The 17,588-nt window shown below is 45.3% G+C and overlaps 1 protein-coding gene across 2 annotated transcripts in view; it reads left to right on the forward strand.

The window, feature by feature from the left end:
- Positions 1-16,859, forward strand: part of LOC146868750 (beta-1,4-galactosyltransferase galt-1-like) — a 160,734-nt gene extending 143,875 nt beyond the window's left edge. For both annotated transcript variants that reach the window (XM_085616164.1, XM_085616156.1), the window contains exon 2: positions 14,915-16,859. In XM_085616164.1, the coding sequence (XP_085472290.1) occupies positions 14,971-16,272 (1,302 nt within the window). In that variant the 5' untranslated portion in view covers positions 14,915-14,970 and the 3' untranslated portion in view covers positions 16,273-16,859. The remainder of the gene's footprint in view (positions 1-14,914) is intronic.
- Positions 16,860-17,588: the final 729 nt, after the last annotated feature.

Here is a 17,588-nt window from a genome sequence, read left to right on the forward strand (position 1 = left end):
GCCGATACTCACTCCTCACTGGCGTCGATACCGGCGTCGAGACGGGGTCACTTGGAGCCGGGGCCGATACCCACTGCTCACTGGCGTTGCTGCTGGCGTCGAGACTGCAGATTTTCCCTTGTGTACTGGAAACAACACTTTCCAGCAATTCAGCAATTCAGTAGATGGTGAAGTCCTTTGGCCCTGTGACTTCAACAGGAGACTGGCACTCTTCCAGTCCTTGGAGATTTTCTAGCAAGTGTTCAGAGAGTACACACCAAGTTCCTCTCTCCTTGTTCCTTGGCAAAAATAAAGAAGCAGCTTTCAGGTTCCTCCACAGCAAAACAGCACTCTGGCAGAAAGGGGAGGCAAGTCCTTAGATCAGCAGGCTTCTTGTCCTTGGTACAGGTTTCCTTGTCAGAAGTGATCTGAGTTCTTGGTTCAGGGGTCCGTCTCTTATACCCCTTTTTCCCTTTGTTCCCTTTGTCCAAGCAGGGAGATTCCCACCATCTCAGGTTTGTTGTGGGTGTTGCCAGGCAGAGGCACCTGGCCCATTCACTGAGCAGGGCAGAGTCCTCAGCCGCCCAGCAGGAGGCGGAGCCAGTATTGTCACTGGCGGGAGCAGGGCTATCAGCCGCCCAGCAGGAGGCGGAGCCAGTATTGTGTCAGGCAGGGCAGGCTACTCTTCCCTCACTCTAGGTGTAAACGCCCCATTCACCCCATACTGACTCACTCAGACCTCTGGAGCCACCCAGCCCCTGACACACACACCAAACCAGCAGAGACCGGTAGATAGTTGGACAAGAAAATAGCCACTTTCTAAAAGTGCTATTTTCAAACATAGAATTTAAAAACCATCCATCCTAAAGGGTGTGTTACTAAATTCTGAGTTCAGGGATACTAAACCCGACTTGCTACCATGCTCCCTGAGTCAGATAGATTATAATGGAGTTAATAATCAGTCTGCCCAGTCTGGCCTATTGGAGGCAGGTAGCCCTTCAATAGTGAAAAACGAAAATGGCTGTAATTCACTATTAGGTCATGCCACACACATCAGGGCATGACCTACCTTTTACCAACAATGCACCCTGCCCTAGGGCCTACCATAGAGGTGTCTGAAATGTGGCAAAGGGAAGGTTTAGAGACTGGTAAGTAGGTTTCCTTACCAAGTCGACATGGCAGTCAGGGACTGCACGCAGGCGCCGCGGTGGCAGGCCTGAGACACATTTTGCACGCTGCTTCTGTGGGTGGCACAACCAGTGCTGCAAGCCCACCAGCAGCAGTTAACTTACACGCCCTTGGCACGCGCAGTGCACTAGACTAGGGTCTGAACAGTAAGTCAACCAAGCCAATCATGGTAACACCAATCAACGTAACAATTTAGCATAGGGAGCACTTGCACTGTGGCACTGATCAGCAGTGGCACAGTGCCCAAAGCAATAATCCAGCAAAAACATCGTAAACAGAGGAGGCAAACAGAAAAAAATGGAGGAGAGACTCATGCCAATGATGCCAGGTCTAACAGTACCCAAAAGAGACATATGCCAGAGCAGGCGGAAGATCCTTCTCCCACATTGCATCCAAGACCTGGAATGAGCTGCCGGCAGACATCAGACGGGCACCCTCCCTGAACACCTTCAGGAAAACCCTCAAGACCTGGCTCTTCAGCTAACAGTTCTGCCCCCCGCACCCCATCAGCGCCTTGATAGTACCCTCACGGGTGAGTTGCACGCTTACAAATCCCCTGATTGATTCATTGATTGAGTTATCATCATGTGTTGATTGTTCCTCTTCTGCACTGCTTGAGGCAGTGGGGCAACGCTCGTCCGCCATAGCGGAAGAGCCACCACTGGGGGTGTGTCATCTACCTGTGTTAGACATGAGCGACTCACCTCCGGCCCTCCTGAGCTACGCGTCCAACCTTCTCCTTACCTGGTCATTGACACCGTGGCGCTATCCACTACACTCTTTCCAAATCTGTGACTCAGCCAGCAGGAGCCTCAGCCATGTGTTATTTCACCCGGCTGGGTACAGCAGTCGCCGCCTAGTACGTTGGTGGACCTCCCGATGAAGTTGATGCAGCAGGGCCCCCTTAGCCGTGAAGGTGCAGCGCTCACGCCACACAAGTTCGCTGTAGCACAGGGGCCTCAGCCTCCACAGCTTATGGCCAGCCCAACATCATCCGGCCGGTGATGCAGAGAGACGGCACACACCGTTGGTAATCCCCTCCGTGCACCCCGGTGTAGTGGTGGATCGTAGTATGCGATGAGGACCTCACAACGTTGGTGCACAGGAGCGCCTCTACCATTAACAGCTCCAAGGGTCGCAAGGCGGTCTTCTCACACAAGTCAGCAACGTGTCTCCATACGACCTGCCAGACTTCACCACCAGGTCCGGGCGATCGTCGCGCATCAATGTCTCCCGCCACGGCTCATCGACTCCACAGCTCCTCCACATCCCACTCCAAGATCCAGACGCAGGTTCAGCAGGGCATTCAGGTTTCAGACGCAGGTCCAGCGAGGCATCCAGGCTCCAGACGCAGGTCCAGCGGTCAAGATTACTAGAACACACAAAACAGCTACATAGGCAGCAGCAGTGCAAGATTAGAAAAACACACATAACAACTACAGCATGTAAAGCTGTAATGGAAGCCTCACACAGCAAACAACCACAGCAGAGGCAATACTTGTTTAACTTCTTATCCTCTTAGCAACCTCCCAGTCCCACACTGACAATAGGCAGAGCTCGTTAATGCAAAGCTGGCACCATTTTAATGAAGAGTTGCTGATGGTGTGAGGTCTAGAACGTTGTAACATTGAAACAAAACAATTTTGTGATAGCAGGTCGGTGAGGTTGCAGCAGGACACCCTACAGCAGTAAACAAAATGTAGGCCATGGTTGGGGTCGAGGGCTGAGAGATTGACTTATGAATGAAGTCCAGAAAGGCTATATTTCTCCTTAGGACTTTGCATGTACTCCGATCCATGTTGTGTGTAACAGGAGCTCCTCCCGAGGTCAGTGTGTCCTGAGCAAAGATAATAATGACCTCTTATTTCAAGGTCCCAAGTACCTCTCTCAACCAAAACCTCCCCGATCTTCTTAGCCACGAGCCCCAGATTTACCTTGCAATATGCACCATCTCTGGACTAAATGTTTGGCATTGCAAGTGCTTGTTTACTGGTTACAGTCCCTCTTCATCTGAATGTATTTAACATTTGTTTTTGAAACCGAAGTGATTCTTTGTAACTAGAGAACTCTGCTGCACTGCAGTCAGTCTTGTTGGGATTGCAAGTTTCACATGAGTCTCATACCTTGGTGTCCCTCTGCTCCATCTGCTTCAATGGAACTTCACATATGGATAATTTACTGTAACCCTCTGTGTTAACCCAGAAGAGCTCTGTAGGTCACATTTAAATGATAACACCAGACCGGAAGAACACCGATAAATATATTTCTATGCAGTGTAAGTATTTAACTGTGGTTTGCTGGCTCTGTGTCTTCATTTTTGGACTTTGTTGCTTAAATATTTCAGAATCCTGTTATCATGGCCACGTAAACCAATGGGGTCGGTGTCGTAGCAAGAATGTCTCCAATAATTCATAGAAGGAAAATAGACCCCTCTGCTCCCCAAGCCAGGAGTAAAATCAGTCACCAATTGGGCCGATGGCCCCTTCAAACTCTGCAGCACTCCCCCCCCACTCCCCCACCCCCCCCTTCACTGACTTTACTGTAACGTCAACGAGACTCGTTATAGTTCTTTCAGTCTCATCATTTAAGTACGGAAGCATTATCAATATTATATACAATGAACATATAGTTATAACCTATTTATCTTACGCAACTAACAACCATTGACAAAGCCAATAGTCTTGGCTTGTTGTAGGTGTATTGTTACTTGTATTATACATCTGTATGCAATGACAGAAGCAGCAAAATACCAGTGGGGCGGCACACCATGCTAAGAACAGATTTGTAGCTATTGTGTTTTGAAACCGCGCCCTTGATTGCAACTGCCACGTCTCTTTGAGAGACCCTCCCCCCACCCCCATAAGTGTTTTCATCCCCCTAAAGCTCTGCTTAGCGCACAGCCCTGCCGCTCGCCGCTCTGAGACGCAGTGCATCTGAAGCATGCATCATAACACCAACAGCAGGCAGGCCTGTGCAGGCCGCCCTCATCTGCCAGTCTCCTTGCTCATCCACCCAGCTGTCCATCTTGTTGGTCTGCATCTCAGCCGTCCATCCATCTATCCAGTCGGTCTGCCTGTCTCCTGGTTCACCACCCAGCTATCCATCCGTTGGTCTGCATTTCAGCCGTCCGTCCATCCATCCATCCATCCATCCATCCATCCATCCATCCATCTTTTCCATCTTTTCCATCAATGCACCCACCCACCCTGTCGCGTTCCCTGTCTCTAGGACCCTCTGTTCACCCACCCCTTCATCCACCTTTCCACCCATCATTCACCCTGTCGATCTCTTACTTTCATTCAGTCCGTCCATCATTTTCCCTCTCTACCTTATTGATCCATTCATCCATCTGTGTTCCCATCCCCTCACTATCCACCCAGCCAACATCCATCTGAGCGTCTGTCCATCCACCATTCAACCATGCATTCACACACCGACCTAACCAGCTAACAAATCCAACATGCTTATGTCCGTCCATCCATCCATCTAGTCAGTTCTCTCTGCCAGTCGACCACGTTGCTAATTGTTTCATGTTCCTATGTGTCGTCCTGTCTTCTACCTGCTCGCTCTCTCTCTCTCTCTTTCTTTGGATCACGTCGCTCTTTATCTATTCTGTCTATTTACGGTCTACCTGACTGTCTCTCCCTTTGCCTGTCCCTGTATCCTTTCAATCCTTCTCCCTCCAGCTCTCTCTCTCTCTCTCTCTCTGTGGCATTGCTCTGTATTCATTTATCTCTTCATTTCTCCATGAACAAGTTGTTGAAGATGAATCCTGCTGGCCAGGGTTCTAATCCCAGCTTCAACACTTGACGTAAAATCTTGTGATTCTAGACAAACCTGCATGCCTCCAATGATACATTACATTTCCGTGAAAAGCAGCAGAGTTTGTCCAAATTATGTCTGGTTTCCACTAGGCCCACACCCAGCACCGCTCTGTGCAGAGACCCTCATGCTTTCTAAAGTGCCCTGATGCCCCTCGGAGCTTGGCTCACGCTATATTGAATACCTACAAATATATTTGAATACATGCATCACCTGCCTGTCAGCACCTCTGTCTGCACGTCTCACTCACTGGGGGATATTATCTCGGACTTATCGCCGGAGGGTAGAAGGGACTTTTTCTGCCGCTCCTGGCCTCATCGCTAGATTCCGTCCGCTATCGCCGGATTCCCTATCTTCATCGCTAAGAAGTTAGCTGGAGTTTTCTATGCCGTTCCCTGACACTATGGCCTGTTACGGATGTGTTGATAATAGGTCGATAATAAGGCGATTATTATCAGGAAAAGAAGGCGATAAAAAAACTCCGGCTAAATGGCACTGGCGATAGTTATCGCCAGGACTTGATAATATGCCCCAAAATCTTTACAAATTCATACCGCCGGTTCACTACATTGGGTTTTGGTAACTTTGGTGTCCTTTTAATCATTAAAACATTTCCTAAGTTTAGATATTAGTGTTGGATTTATTGTGTGTTGTGTCTTTTTTAATGTACTGGTGCTTTTAAATGCTTTTCACACCTGTCTCCTAAGCTAAGCATGCCTGCTTGCAGCCAGCTACCGTGGGTTGAGCTAGGGAATCATTTATTGAGACCGTGACTGCACCTTACATTGTGATTGTGGCCCTATTACTAGTGACAGGCACCTACCTACAACTACTAATAACCTACCTTCCAACAGTGTAGATGAAGCGCAATGTTAGAAGTCACCAATCTGAGGTATTTCCTTATTACAGGCGTTTTCTGATGTCAGAACACATCTGTAATAAGGAACTAATGCTGCTCTCATTATAAGGATATTTTAATATCCTTAGTATCATAACCAGATGCTTATTTGAAGTATGAGGTACATACTGTGAATTATTGACGCGTAGTAAAGATATGAGTGGAAATGCCATGCATGGTTCCGTCATAAAACCCATTTAACCCAGTCCTATTGACTTTGCTAATATTGTTTTGACTTTAGGGCTTTGATAAAAAGCAGTGAATTGGCTGCATGGTTCTTCAAAGGTGAAATATGGTCTCCTTCTTTACAGTTGAAACCAAATATGTTATTATATATAAGCAAGGTGATTGGTGGCCTACACAAAAACCTAGATAGGATGTCTCATAATCTATAATTTTTTATTTCAATGCCAAATCGTGACTTTTCATGCAGTACGATTTTTGATTTGGTAGGCTTTGAGAAATCAGAAAACATATAAAATGGCACTTCTCCATTCCAACCCTTTACCTCTTCTTTTTGCTCTAGCTCTTGCACACTCATTTATAGCACCACCCCTGTGTCTCTAGAAAGCTGTGTTTTCCAGGTTGAATTCGGAATGTCATTAATACATTCATTCGTAAATATCATTTGATTCATATTGTTGGTTTAGAATAAAAAATGTAGCAGCTACTATCACATTCTCCCATCATACTATCAAGCATTGACAAAGCTAATAGATTTCACCTACGCGAGGGCTATTGGCTTTGTCAAATGTTATTTTAAAGCGCAGGCTGTTTTAGAAAATGACTTAAAGTAAGTAAAAAGAAATCAAAAGCTGTATGGTGTTGACCACCTCATAGTGCTTATGTTTGTTTACTTTAAGCCATGTTGCAAAGCAGCCTGCGCTGCGGTACAATATAATTTACAAAAAACATTGACAAAGCTAAATAGTTCCGCGCGACAAAAGTGAGTGCGCAGAAATATGACAAAACCTTACTCCTATAAATGTATTCTTGCAGAAATAAACAGGAGTTAATGTATAGAATAGTTTCTCCTGAGAGCACAATAAGCAACAATAATCACTTTGCCTTGGGTACTGGAGCAGGGTGCTGCCAGTGTGCAGCACTTTAACGCCTCATCAGGGGTAAGAAGCACTATATAGTTACATTACAATACAATTTTAAGCATAGTGAGTGGAGAGGAGTTGGCCTAACGGCTAGGGCGCTCTACCTCGGACCTGGGGAACTGGGTTCAAATCGGTAGTGACGCTGAACATCCAGTGATTCTGGGCAAATCACTCAATCTACCCGTGCCTCACAAAAAATAAATGTGTGTCCTCATGTAACGTAACTGGTGCTATGTAAAGCGCTCTGATACCGATTGCATTTGGGTCAAGTTCGCGCTATATAAAACTCTGCAAAAAAAAAAGGTCAAAAACACATCTGTGTTTTTTAACATTTGTGTTACATTTGCAAGTGATCCACAAGGTGGCACTCACAGCTTACTTTTGAGATGACATACACACCACAATCAGAAGTATTAAACAAAACAAAGAGGGGCGGTATCTATATTTGGTTGCCAATACTTTCACCAGGAATAAGTATCAGACATTCATCTTTTATCGCACACTCACAGTTCCTTGACCCCCAGCAAGCAGGATTTAGACCAGCACACTCTACGGAGTTAGTCACCCTAGCAGTTATGAACGAGCTTAGGAAGAGGGCCGATCAAAACATCACCCAGGCCCTGGTACTTCTGGATCTGTCGGCGGCCTTTGACATGGACGATCATGATCTCCTGATCGACCGTGTCGGTGGTGCTGGCATCCAGGGACTGGCCCTGAGGTGGATCTCCTCCTTCCTAAACAATCGATTCCAGGCAGTCCGCCTAGCCAGCTTCTCAGCTGAGAAAGTTAGGCTGACCTGTGGGGTTCCCCAGGGGTCTTCTCTTTCACCCTTTCTTTTTAATCTATACATGTCACCCCTGATACGTTCCTTACGCAACAGTGAAGTTGCTGCTTTTAACTACGCCGACGACTTTCAGCTGGTGTTCAAAATTGACTCCTCTGCCACCTCAGACTCCAACTTTCAGTCCACCATGAACCTCATCAGTAACTGGATGTATGCCAATCAATTGAAGCTCAACCTTGACAAGACTGAGCTGATCTTGACCGGTGGTACCTCCAATCCTTGGAACTTTAACTTCTGGTCTCCTCTCCTAGGCAATCCTCCTCACCCAGCAGAATCCGTAAAAAGCCTAGGGGTCATAATAAGCAAAGATCTGTCCATGAAATCCCAGATCGGCGCGGTGGTATCGTCCTGCTTCTTCCACCTACGAAGAATCCAGAACATTTGCAGATTCCTAACCACCGAGGCTCTAACTCTAGTTCTCCTGGCTCTGGTCATCTCCCGTATTGACTACGCCAACTCACTCTATGTTGGCATCCCAGCTTACCAGCTCCATCGCCTACAAATGGTTCAGAACCAAGCAGCTAGGCTCATTTTCCATCAACCCAGACATCAACATGTCCGCCCCTTGATGAAGAGCCTCCACTGGCTCCCGGTGGCCAAACGCTGTGCATTCAAATTGGGCTGCACCATCTTCAAAGCCCTGGCCGGTCACGGCCGGCATTTATCTACTCTATGATACATCGCTATACCCCCTCTCGTGAACTTCGCTCCTCCCACCTGAGCTTGCTCATCATCCCCTCCTCCAAGTGGAAAAAACACGGTGGTCTTAGATTCTCACTCCTGGCCCTTCAATTCTGGAACTCACTTCCCACGGAGTTCAGATGATCAGTAGCCTCAGATACCCAATTTAGAACACTCCTTAAACCCTTTTGTTTTCTCAGGCATACGAGTAAGCGTCTGTCACTGCACTACTGCCGCATCCCGTCCTCAGCACCATGAAACCGCCTGGTGTAAGCGCGCTCTACAAATAACTTTAACATAACATAACATAACATAGGTGTATGTTAAATCCAGGGCTTTAAGTGGGAAGAGTCTCACTGGTGCTGAACACCGGCAGTTTTTTAAAGGGGGCCTCGAAACGGATCCCTATCGGGGTCTGTTTTGTGCCCTGGCACAGTCGGTCTATATTTCCCGGACTGCAGTGACAGCAGGCACATTGATGTGCCCTGCTCACACGGCTCACTTCTCACCTGTGGAGCAGTTATGGCATGATATCATGCAAGGTGAGCATTGTAGGGGAAGGGAAATCCTTTAAAGAGAGTCATTTTCTCTCTGGATTTCCCTTCTCTTCTTGAAACTCAGGAGCGGCAATATTGTCGTGGTGTCACCAGGGTTTTAAGTGAAAGCTTTTTCAATATTATATACAACAAGCCATAGTTGCTGCTTATTTATCGTACACAACTAACAACCATTGTCCTGACTTGTTGTAGGAATGATATTACTTGTTTGCAATGACAGAAACAACAAAATACGAGTCAGGTGGCACACTATGCTAAGGACAGATTTTTAGCTTACGTGTTTTTAAGCCATGCCCTTAATTACATTGGCCACCTCCCTTTGAGAGACCCTCAGTTTTTTCATCCCACTTAAAGCCCTGGTTAAATCTATTGGTGACCAGTACTCTACAAAGTATTAACAATGAAGTATGCTCCCTGCTTTCTCGGTTTTAATAGAAAGGCAACGAGTTAAGATACACCGCATTATTCGACTAAATGCCATTAGAAGTGATTCTGCCGGATACTTATGAGTATGGCTTAAAGTGGAAAAAAAAGAAAAGTGCTATGACACAGTCAATGCAAGCCACGACATAGCGCTTTTTCTTTTACTTTAAGCAGAGGCAAATGAGAGTGATTTCAAAGACATGCACTCCAAGAGTGCATGTCAAAAAGTAATAAAGAAAGAGTGCCTGCACTGCTGGAGCCTGCAGTGTAAGCACACAAGCCACCGGAAGCGGTGCTTTGGCCCAGCTCCACGGCAAGAAAAAGACTTGACTCTAAGCCCAGGAGAAGACGGAGTTGAGGAGGCAGTGCTGGTCAATTGTAAGCAAGGAAACCAGAGTGATGTGGGAGCTGACCAATGGTAAGTAAAGGCAAGTAGACAGTAGGGTTGAAGCCCCTTTTTAAGATTTGTTTTAATACCAGAGATTTTGCAAGCACAGTGCATACAGTGTGTGAGTGAAACTTAAAAACGGGGGTTAGTGTATATTTTACCATTAAGTAGCTGGTAAGGAAGCTCTTAAATATTCCGATTTATGTTTAATTTTAAGCCATAAATTGTTATTTCAGAAATGAACATGAGTTCATTTGTAGCATACTAATACTTTAAAAAGACCCACCACTGCAGCAGACTAATACACAATGCGGCTGTTGAACCTGGCCCTTTTTGCAGGGTTATTTCCAAACTTTTTTCCTTCTTCCTCTTATTTTTCTAACCTGCTTTTGTTGGCTTTCCGACTCTGGGCACTTTACCTCTACTAATCAGTGCTGAATTGCTCTCCCATGTGTTATAATTGGAGCTGCCATGTATCCTCTTGCAAGTGTAACTTCTAATTGGAAGAGAAGGAGATTTGGAGTTTGAGGTCCCTGAACTCAAAATCTACAAATTCGTCTTTTAGTGAAGTAGGTTTTTAAATTGCGTGTTTGAAAATGACACTTTTAGAAAGTCTGCATTTTCTTGCTTTACCATTCTGTGCCTCCGTCTGCCTGTGGAATCCACGTCTCAGGGAGGGTGACAGCTAGTCTGTTGTTCATTCACTCTTGGCACATAAAGAGAGCTGAGGTGTGCCCTGCATATCATGATAGGCCATCACCAGGCTGATGGGTCTTCCTGAGCTTGAGTGGAGGGAAGAGTTGTCACTGACACCTGAATAGGGCTGTGCCTGTCCTCACACAAACCTGTCTCCACCCCCTGTAGTGTGTCCGGACCCATGTCAGGGCAAGGCAGTGCCTTGTGAACTATAAAGACTTTCCTTTGAAGTTTACCAACTTCAAAGGCAGAAACTGGTATAAGTACTACAGCTGGGACTCCACATTTTTAGAACACTTCTGGACTAAGAGGAGATTCTGCCAAGAAGATGAGCTACAGATGCTGTAAGAGGGGAACTGCCACTCCGTTTGTTGCTGTGTTGTGCTAGCCTACTGCTTGTTGCTTTTGTCTTGTGCAGTGAAAGGACTGGCCTTTGCGTTCTGTATCCTCCTTGTCAAGGTTCTCCAAGGGCTTGTGTGTGCTTGCCTCCTGTTAAGAAATCTCAGGGCCATTAAAAACTTCACCTGAGCCCCTGAACTCCTCCACTGGAAGTTCTGATCTGCCAAGTGGTGCCAATTCCAGTTCTGGGCCCTTGGAAGTGGCTGTGCTGGAAAGGACTCAAGAAAATCGCACATCAACCTTCAGCACCTGTTTTCCCTGCCGCAGCAATGCTGTACAGGGAAAAACCCAATGTTTCACAGTAGTGCAGCCAAAGAATCAATTCAGCACCTGCTGTGCAACTGAAAAGATTGGCGCAGCCCGAGTCCTGAGCCCTGTGTCTCCAATGTTCAAGGCACTCGCTCTGACTCCGATGCAGAACCTGTTGTGTGGCTGAAGAAATCGACAAATCACCTGCATGGCAGCTGGAAAATCAATGCAGCACTGGTTTTGCCACTGCCGCAACGACCTAGCACCTCCGGATTTTTTACGCATTGCACCTGTGCACCAAGTTCTTCAACGCAGTTGCCCAGCAGTAAGGAACCCAGGCCACCTATCTGGATCTGGTCACAGTAAGGAACTTATGCCTCACCTCCCTGACAGTAAGGAACCGACGCATTACCTCCCCTGCGCTGCAGTAAGGAACTACCTCATCACGGACACCTCACCTCCCCTGGAAGTAAAGAACTGACACATCACCTCCCTAGCACTGCAGTAAGGAACCGACACATCACGTCCCTGGCGCTGTAGTAAGGAACTGACCCATTACCTTCCCTGGCACTAAGGAACTGACGCATCACCTCTCCTGAGAGTAAGGAACTGACGCATCACTTTGGTTTCTGGCACTACACCGCCCCTGCGCCTTTTTTCATCCTTGATTTTGACACATTCCAGGTACTTTGTGATAAAAGTGATGCATCCATAGTTTCCTGGGGACTGAACGGGTTTTAACCTTTTAAAATTGATATCTTTAGTTGTGAATGTTGGATTTGTGTTGATATGGTCTTGTTTTACTTAGATAAACATCGGTTATTTTTCTAAACTGTTGTAGTGTAATTGTGTAGTGTTTTCACTGTGTTACTGTGTGTTTATGAACAAATGCTTTACACATTGCCTCTGAGATAAGCCTCACTGCTCGTGCCATACTACCAAGGGGGTGAGCAGGTGTTATCTTGAGTGTGTAACTCCCTCACCCTGACTAGAATAAGGGTCCCTACGTGGACAGGGTGCAAACCACTGCCAACTAGAGACCCCCAGTTCTAACAGTGGCCTATTCACAAACGTAAATGTACACATGTAGATTTACTCTTGTACGTAGTAGTAATGTTACACTTTTTGGTATTCACCATTTCCAAGTGTAAATTTTCACCAGGTGCAGACTTACAGGTTTCCACCTCCTCAAACCGGAGGGTGGAGCCTGCAAAGAAGAGGATTTATGAGTGTAAAGTGATTATTTAGTACATTTTTAAAATTGATTATTTTAAGTCTCTGGCTCCATTATTTTCTATGGGAGTGTATTACAGTCCCTCTGGTAGCCATGTGCATCGGTCGACATTCTTCAAAACTGGGTTGGAGTACATTATTACTGCACATAGGTTTGTGAATAGCATTTTGTAATATATGAGTAGAACCAGTGTAGTAATAATAAGGGAACGGAAAATTGTGGCTGGTGAATAGCCCCCAATATATTTTAAACATGCATTTGGAGAGCCAATTGGCCTTCCATGTGAATGCTATTGGCTTAGCCACTGTTTCCATGTTATTGCGATTACTAATTGCAAAAACAATTGAAAAATATGGCTACCCATCCATTCATATGCTCTTGCATGGGTGGCGGTCAACTTGTAGTGTTCTTTTGTGATAAAGTATAACCAAAACCACTGAAAGATGGACCCAGTTTGTGCCCATGCATATGCAAGGATTTGCAGCCATATTTATTAAATAGCTTTTTCTTAATTAATGTTTTGCTACATGAAAAAAATGGCCATTTACAAATGGTAAATAATAATAAAGTATGTGTGAGATGCTACACACATAAGTCCAAGCAAGTAGCGAGGTAGCTGTGTGAATCTGCTGGGCCTCCACTTAGGAGCTGGAAGGGGAGTGGCTTACATTCACCAGATGAGATGGGAGCACAGGGGCCGTGGAGTGAAAAGAGAGGGAGCTGGGTTCAGGGAGGGGTGAGAGATTAGCAGGAAAAAGGGAGAGAGAATAAGTCAGAATAGATAATAGTCCCTCATGCACAAGAGTGCTGGACTGTAACTGACAATATCTCAAGCCAATGGTCTCAGGAAGAAGAAGGCAGAAAGACAGTGGTTTGAGATGGGATGACCAAAAGCTCACTCTAAGTATATTTGTCAAATGTGGAAGGTGCACCAGGAATGAAGTCACAATCTTATATGTAAGTCCATCAAGTTTCTTTATTTTTCATCATAGTAAAAATCGGACATCAGCCAACGCATTTCATTCCTATCTCCTTCCAAACACACCAGCAAGTACGCCCGCACTACTATCGGGCATACTTGCTGGTGTGCTTAGAAGGAGATTATCCAAATCGTAAGGGCTGGATTTTGTTTACCTGAACCCTTATTGTGGGGCTCCTTCTAATATTACTTGCCTAATTTATCTGAGATCACAGCAGAGAAGCTTTTGGAGAATTTTGGAGAATTTCCACTTATTAAATATAGCAAGGAACGAAACGCGTTGGCTGATGTCCAATTTTTATTATGATGAAAAATTAAGAAACTTGATGGACTAACATATAAGATTGTGACTTCATTCCTGGTGCATCTTCCACATTTGATAAATTGATCTTTTCTGGATTCCAGTGGAGCCCAATTGCGGCGGGCTCCAGAGGCATTTTGCACAGGACTCTTTACATTTGTATATACAGGGATTGATGTGCTGAACCTGTGGTCAGCCGCTGTGGAGAGATTTTTGCACCCACTCTAAGTATATGGTAACATATTAGCTACAATAGGTTTGCTGATGACAAAAAGTTAAAGCTGAAGAACCAGCGCCTTATGGGCCTGGCGGCGCAGGGTACACTTTAATCTCCTGAGTTCACCTGCTTTGTTGAACAGAGACACAGGACACTCTGTTGAGCGTAGAAGATCAGATTTATTAGCTGCAGCTAAGTACAGTTGTCCCAGGAGTACACCCGGTATGTTCTTAGGAGACTGCTATTTTACTCCGTGGCGCACAATCTTTTATAGCGCATAGATTCACCAAGAACACTCCCAATACATACATGATTATCCAATGAGAAGAGTTTGAAAACAAGATATAACCAATGAGAAAAGTTTAAAAACAAGATATCAAGTAACCCAAATAAACCTCTCTTCCAACTGTTTTTGTCACCCCTCCCCACAAGTTAATCAGTGGTCGTCAACTCAACTTGCAGGTGGCAGGACATTTGTATGCTTTGGAGGACAGTTGTGAAATGAGAGAATACAAGTAGAGAATAGCGAAGGCCAGAAGATAAGATAAAGTCAGGAAAGAATGGTGCAAACCAACAGATAGTTGAAACAGGGATCAGTCGGACCAGACGGGGATTAGTGGACTCAGCCAGTCCCTGACATTAGTCTCATAAACAGAGGCAGGAGGTTATTTTGACACGTGAGATCAGCAGAAAAACTTTGTTCATTGTGCTGCCTGAGTGAGGGCAACACAAAATGGTGGTGGAACACAAAATGGTGGCTAAATACAAGCGAGATCGAAAATCGAATTTCCTCAAAGCTGCAGGCAAAAATTAAAAGGGCAATGTGCATTTGATGTCTGTGCTAAAGGGACTAAATTGCTTTGTGTATATCATGATTACTGATGTTTACTAAATGGATGCTTTTACAAATGCACTTAGTTCTAACTCTTTTTTCATCTGCCTCTTTTTTATAGGCTTTGCACTTTGGGACACTAGACTTTCAAGATTAGATACATCTAGCTCTTCAAAAATGGCTCCTCTAAAAACAAAGAAGCTAATATCACTTTTTTGCTTTCTGTCAGGGGCCGCTTGTATAGCATTCGTCTACAATATCAATCAATGTCACCATCTGTTGGAGATGTTAAAAACACAACAACTGAAAACATGCTCCCAGAAGGCTACCATAGTCCACAGCTCCATCACAGCATTGAATGGCACTAGAGCCTTTGTCATTGCAGCCTACTATGACAACAGAAGCACAAACCTTGTTCGCATCATTGGGATTGTCCACCATGAGGAAACAAAGGACCTGTATTGCTGGTTTCACTGTCGATCCAAAAACAGCAATGTATCGATAATCAGGGCACGCATTGACATGCATTCAGATAGATTTGGATTCCCTTACGGTACAGCAGATATCCTCTGCCCTGAGCCAATTGACTGTGATCCGAAATATGTGTCGCTTCACTGGTCACGAAAAGGGGACTGTGAACACATACCTATGTTTGAAATAAGAAATCGCCACCCAGAGGTGTTGTCTGCAAATTTTACTGTTTGCATTTCTACCATGTTTGGTAATTATAGCAATGTTCTACAGTTTGTGCAGTCTGTCGAGATGTATAAGTTGCTGGGGGTGCAGAAAGTGGTGATTTACAAGAGTGATTGCAGCACCTGGATGGAAAGAGTCTTGCACCACTACCTGTCGGACGGCACCGTTGAGATCGTGCCCTGGCCGATTGCATCACACCTCAAAGTTTCTAAGAGATGGCATTATGATATTGTTCCAGCAGACCTGGGTTACTATGGGCAGCTGACAGCCCTCAACGACTGTATCTACAGGAATATGTACCGCAGCAGGTACTTACTGCTCCATGACATTGATGAAATGATCATACCGTTAGAGTCCAAGAATCTGAAGAGCATGATGGCTCAGCTTGAGGATAGAGGGGACAACATTGCTGTCTTCTACTTTGAAAACTTTGTCTTCCGCTTTGACGTGTTTGATTATACTTTCAACATTTCAGCCTGGGGTGGAGTACCAGGAACAAATGTACTCCAGCACATCTACCGAGAGCCGCGTAGAGAGGACAGGAAATCCAAGGGGAGAAAGATGATCATCAACCCAAGAAAGGTCATTCAGACCTCCGTCCACAATATCTTACAGGCAAGCGGAGACATCATCAATGTTCCTCACAATACTGCAGTTCTTTACCATTGTAGAAAACATTATCAGCCAAACCTGACAATAGATTCTCTAATTAAAGACACAACAATATGGAAATACAGCACAACACTGATTCCTAGAGTTACAAAAGTGTTTAAGAACCTCTAGAAGTGATTAGAATGTAAGACTTACTAAATATATTAAAGTGCGTTTATATGGAGACAATCAATTGAACAATTACATCAAACTAAATGATGTGGGTTCCTTAATGAAAGGATTGGTTGTGATCAGTACTTTGATTTAAAATGAAAACCATAACATCTAACTTCAAAGCAATACACGGAGAACATTCACACGGTTGAAGCTCATTGAAAAAGGCTGTTTTCTAATGTAATACATCCGACAATGTAGTTTAAAAGAATTTTGATGTTTGTAGCTCGAAGGTTGCAAAGAAGCTTTTCTTAAGGTGAGGTTTAGCGTTGCCTAAATTGGGAATGGTTAAACACTGACACATGTCTACAGTACTGTCTTGCATAATTAGGCTAGAATGGACATAAGGAAGGTTGAATAAAGTCCATTTAGGGAGAATAATAACCATAAAACAGAGAAGGCAAACCTGTAAGTTAGAAACATAAGGGCATATGCACAAGCCCCTATCGTCACGGGAATGTCGCTTTTTCAGATGTTCCTGTGGTGATAGTGGCTTAGCCTTATTTACAAGGCAGCTTAATGTGGCTTAACACTACCTTGTTAACCCCTTCGCTGCGGCGCAAATTCCGCCGCGGCGCTGGGGGGGTTTGGGGTGAGCGCGGCGCCGCCATGCTCGTGACGGAACCACGCTGTCATGAGTCACGGGCAAGCTGTGCTCATGACGGCGTGGTTCTGTCACGACTCCGCCCACTCAGTACTTCGCCCGCACAGGCGGGGAATTAGTGCCGCGTAGGCGGAGCGGCCGCAGCATGACGGAACCAAGCCGTCATGAGCACATGCCGCCCGTGACTCATGACGGCATGGTTCAGTCATGAGCGTGGAAGGGGTTAACAAGGCCCGCTTTTACGCTATGCTTAGCGTGAAAGGGGGGGCAGTAGGTGTTGTGGTCGGCATTTCACAGCAACACCCATTGATTTTGATGCTGCCCCCTGTTTACAAGGGTGACGTAAATAGGAGATAGCACCAAAATTAAGACCAGGGAAAACCTGCCCTTAACTTGGCAAAACAAGGAGAAATGTTTTATTTTTTCTCGCATAACCCCTTGGATTTTGTATATATGTAGGCAGGTGTTCCTTCCAGCACATAAACAATCTTTAATAAAAAAAATGACATTTTGTAACTTCCATGTGTGCCCCTTTTCGCAACCAATGAATCAACACATACTTTGGACCACAGTCCACTGGCATTAAGCAGCACATAGAAGTGACAAAACAGCTTTTAAAGATTGTTTATGTGCAGGAAGGGACACCTTCCTACACATAAAAAATCTTCCC

Source organism: Triturus cristatus, chromosome 1_2 (genome assembly GCF_964204655.1).
Source record: "Triturus cristatus chromosome 1_2, aTriCri1.1, whole genome shotgun sequence".
Taxonomy (NCBI): Eukaryota; Metazoa; Chordata; class Amphibia; order Caudata; family Salamandridae; genus Triturus; species Triturus cristatus.